This window comes from Vombatus ursinus, unplaced genomic scaffold (genome assembly GCF_900497805.2).
Source record: "Vombatus ursinus unplaced genomic scaffold, bare-nosed wombat genome assembly UNPS02014666.1, whole genome shotgun sequence".
Classification (NCBI taxonomy): Eukaryota; Metazoa; Chordata; class Mammalia; order Diprotodontia; family Vombatidae; genus Vombatus; species Vombatus ursinus.
In genome coordinates this window covers 3415-7247 of record NW_020954444.1, presented here as the reverse complement: position 1 = coordinate 7247, position 3833 = coordinate 3415, and the positions used below count along the sequence as shown (strand labels likewise).

Here is a 3833-nt window from a genome sequence, read left to right as displayed (position 1 = left end):
ACCCCCTCCCATTCACAGACTTCCACACCCAATGTCAGTAATGCAGGCATGTAGGCATTCAGCGGCAATGCCAGCGCCTTCCACAAGGACATGCCTTCATTTTCTGGTCAGTGCTTCTGATGGACCTCTTCCAGGTATATTTCAAAACTCACTCCATAAGTTCCAATAATATGTGGATAGGACTAGTTTAATTTTGTGCAATAATCATTGATTTTTAGGCATCCTGAAGACCAACTCTATGACTGATGCAGACCTTTAGAACTCCTGGTCAACAGTACCTAGCAAGTCAGAGGAAAGACAGGGGCTTGGGTGCTTAATGAAGACTTGAGGGAGCTACACTGAACTGATGACAACAGAAAAATACCTTCTACCTCCATTGGTCCTGAGCCTTGGTCAAAACAGTTCCATCAATGAGGAATAGGAGCCATCAGTGGTATTGGTCCAGGAGACTGGTCCAGGTTCTTTGAGTTTTGGGGGACAGGAACTTCATGGCATAGTCATCACAAGGATTGACTCATTTAATGGGGATGGTAGAAAAAGGTTACTGAGGTAACCCTGGACCTCTGGACTCTGATGTAGGGCACAGATATGTCCAACTCTTCAAAACAAGGATGAATAACTTGGTTCCCTCTGCTGTGCATCCTTTTGTAATCTCACTAAAGAAAGGATTGGTCATGAAGACAGCAATAACTAGTCCTCATCTCTTGTCTAAGAGGGGAGGGTCACTTGCTAAGGCCTATTTGCAGTATGTTCACAAAACTCTTGAATATTAGGAATGGTACTCCTTCATCTACTTGTTCTGGGCAGCCTAGTGGGTTAGGGTTAGAGATCAAACATTAAGTTATACTAGTATACAATGAGAGAATACAGTTGTATATAGAAAATCACAAGAAATATGGAAATTATTTGGGTACAGGATGTCTCAAAGCCATGAATAGAGAGATGGCTAGGTAGGTAGGTAGAAAGATAGACAGACAGGCAGACAGACAGACAGATAGATAGATAGATAGATAGATAGATGATAGATGGATGGATGGATGGATAGATAGACAGACAGATAGATAGATAGACAGACAGATAAAGTAGGTCAAAATACAGTCATGTTAATTCTCTCAGCCTCAATTTTCTCAACTGTAAAATTAAAGTAATAATTCCTGTAGTACCACAGGATTGTTCTGAGGTTCCAATGGGAGTGTGCATATCTAGATCATGCTACTTAATGCTACTTAAATGCCCATTATTGTGACTACTGTTATTACCAAGGCGTACTTAGTATAAACTACCTGTCACCAAAGGAAAAGAGGCAGAAGACAGACAGTCCACATGTGCTGGCCTGTAATTGTGCCTAACAAGGGTTAACCAGCACTTCTGACTGGGCAGGATGGCCAGTAAGTCCCCCTTTGGACCAAGAACTAGGTTTAGTCCCTAAACACTCAAACCTACTGATCACCTTGGCAACTGAAGATTGGTGGATGGATCCCTTCAGACATCACCAGATGGTGGCTGGGAGGCTGGACATGGAGTGAAGGTGGGCTATGCTCATACCTGACTGCAGATACTGAATAGCTGTGTGACCCTGACAAGTCATTTCATTCCTCTCTATCTCAGTTTCCTTCTCCGTAAAATAGTAGTAATAATATCTCCTACTGCACAGAGTTTGCTGTAAGGATCAAGTTAGCTATCCTATGCAAACCAATGCTGACAATTATTATTACTATACTTGTTACAATTAAAATATGGCGGGAGGGGGGGAACTAGCCTGTGTAGCACCTTCAGAGTTGGGAAAAGGAATTCATAATTTACCTAGTTGGCAATAGCAAATTAGTCTATTTTTTTATTGATTCTTCCATTCCAAGAGATTTCCTGTGTTAGGAGTCCTGTGTTTGGTACAATTGGCATCAAAGTCTACAGGATAGTCAGAGCCTTGAGGTCTCAAGTCGTGTGTTCTCCACAATGTCTTGGATGCAGAGGGTGCTCGATGAATGTGTATAGAAGAAATGGGCTTTCAAGGAAGGCATCAGTGAAAAGCACAGGCTTCACTGGCTCTCAGAGGCATTGCTCTCAGGGTAGCAGCAACTTGGGTGGGCTGGGGAGAAGTGGGGAGGGAAGTTCCTGGCCCAAGCCCACTGGGCTTGGAAGATCGGGGCAGGGGGCAAGAAAAAGATGTGTGCTTTTCCCTAGCAACACAGGCTAAGGGGGACTGAGGTCTTTACTGGAGGTTTCTTGTCTCACAGATCATATGCAGCCACAACTGAGAGGAGGAGACTTTGCCTGCTCTGGGAGAGTGGAAGTGAAGCACCAAGGCGGCTGGGTGTCTGTCTGCAGTCCTGACTTTCCTCTGCAGACGGGCAGTGTGTTGTGCAGGGAGCTGCAGTGCGGCACCCTTGTCTCCATCCTGGACAGGGCTCACTTTGGAAAAGGAGGTGGCCAGGTCCTGCCTGAGGAGCTACAGTGTCAAGGCAATGAGTTCCATGTCACCTTGTGCCCTACAGTGCCCACTCACAGTAGGAAATGCAGTTCTGACAGGACCATTGGCATCATCTGTTCAAGTGAGAGTCAGAGAACAAATTGCCTGCTCTCTACCCTGGCTTCCAGGGCCATGGGCTCTTCTCTAAAGTTCCATCTTCTCCCCAGGGTACAGAGACTTCCAGCTGGTGGATGGTGGCTCCAGGTGTGAGGGGCGTGTCGAGGTCCAGGTCCAGGGAGTCTGGGGAGCCCTCTGCAGCTCCCACTGGGATCCGGCCAATGCCAATGTTCTCTGCAAGCAGCTTGACTGTGGAATCGCTGTCTCAGTCCCCACAGGAGAGTATTTTGGAAAAGCAAGAGGTCCTGTATGGAGGCACACATTTCATTGCTCAGGGACTGAGCCTCACCTGGAGACTTGTCCAATGACTGCCTTGGGAGCCCCACTTTGTTCCCCTGCAAATATTGCTTCTGTGAACTGCTCAGGTAAGAGAAGAGAACCTTCCATTTGGGGTCCAGGAGCAGAGGGACACCAGGTATCCTTCCTAAGAGACCTGTCCCTGAGAGCAGGCAAATCTGAGAAGAGTCTATGTAGTCAAGGAGTTCCATGGGAAGGAGTCTCAAGAACAAGTAGAGGGACCCCAGAGGACAAGGACTTGCCTTTGGGGCTGGACCTTCCTCTATATCTAATGCAGCCACCCCATCTAGCCCTACACACACACACACACACACACACACACACACACACACACACACACACACACACGATCATCTGACTTCTCCTCCCCTGTATGTGCAAATGGAGCTGAAAGGATGTGTGTTTTCAGGAAATCATTGGGATGCTCAGTTCCAGTGCCAAGGTGCCCAGGCTCAGTCACCTTCATGCTCAGGTGAGAATTTCAAGCAGCACCAGGAAACTTCAGTTTTTGCTAGTGCAGCCTAGGTTGCTAAGCACCCAGTTGCACAACCTCCAACTGCCCCTCTGTCTCCTCAGGCTGCTCCTGGCCCTAGTCCTCTTCATAGCCAAACAGTTGCTGAGTTTGGCAGGCTTTCCATTCACTCACTTCTGTCCTCCTCTTTCCATTCAGGATGGCAACTTCCTTAGCTCAGGCTCATTCTTCACTTCTCACTTGGATTCAAGTCGCTTCCTGTCTTTCCCCTCCCCAGCACATCCTCCACCCAGCTGCCAAAATCACCTTCCTAAGGCACAGACTTGACCCTTTCACTTCCCTGCTCAAAAATTCTGCATGGTTCCCAGTGGGGCCATCAGGATAAAAAACAACCTCCTCAGCTAGACTTAAGGTCAAGCCTTTCTGAAGCTGCCAGGTCCTGCCTACCATTTCTCACTTCCCTTCATGGGTCCTACATCT

At 47.3% G+C, this 3833-nt stretch overlaps 1 protein-coding gene across 1 annotated transcript; it reads left to right on the top strand.

Annotated features, from left to right (window-relative positions):
• The first annotated feature begins 1037 nt into the window (after positions 1-1037).
• LOC114042675 (scavenger receptor cysteine-rich type 1 protein M130-like) lies at positions 1038-3474 on the top strand. Its single transcript, XM_027861360.1, has 5 exons — positions 1038-1528; positions 2235-2549; positions 2635-2949; positions 3291-3353; positions 3458-3474. Exons 2-5 carry the CDS (start codon positions 2240-2242, stop codon positions 3472-3474), a joined length of 705 nt encoding a protein of 234 aa, XP_027717161.1. The 5' UTR covers positions 1038-1528; positions 2235-2239.
• The last annotated feature ends 359 nt before the right edge of the window (positions 3475-3833 follow it).

Excerpts from the sequence above, each read along its gene's own strand:
- LOC114042675 (XM_027861360.1), top strand. The coding sequence starts at position 2,240 with ATGCAGCCACAACTGAGAGGAGGAGACTTTGCCTGCTCTGGGAGAGTG. Across the intron at positions 2,550-2,634 it reads CATTGGCATCATCTGTTCAA|GGTACAGAGACTTCCAGCTG; the intron begins GTGAGAGTCAGA and ends TCTTCTCCCCAG. Across the intron at positions 2,950-3,290 it reads TGCTTCTGTGAACTGCTCAG|GAAATCATTGGGATGCTCAG; the intron begins GTAAGAGAAGAG and ends GTGTGTTTTCAG.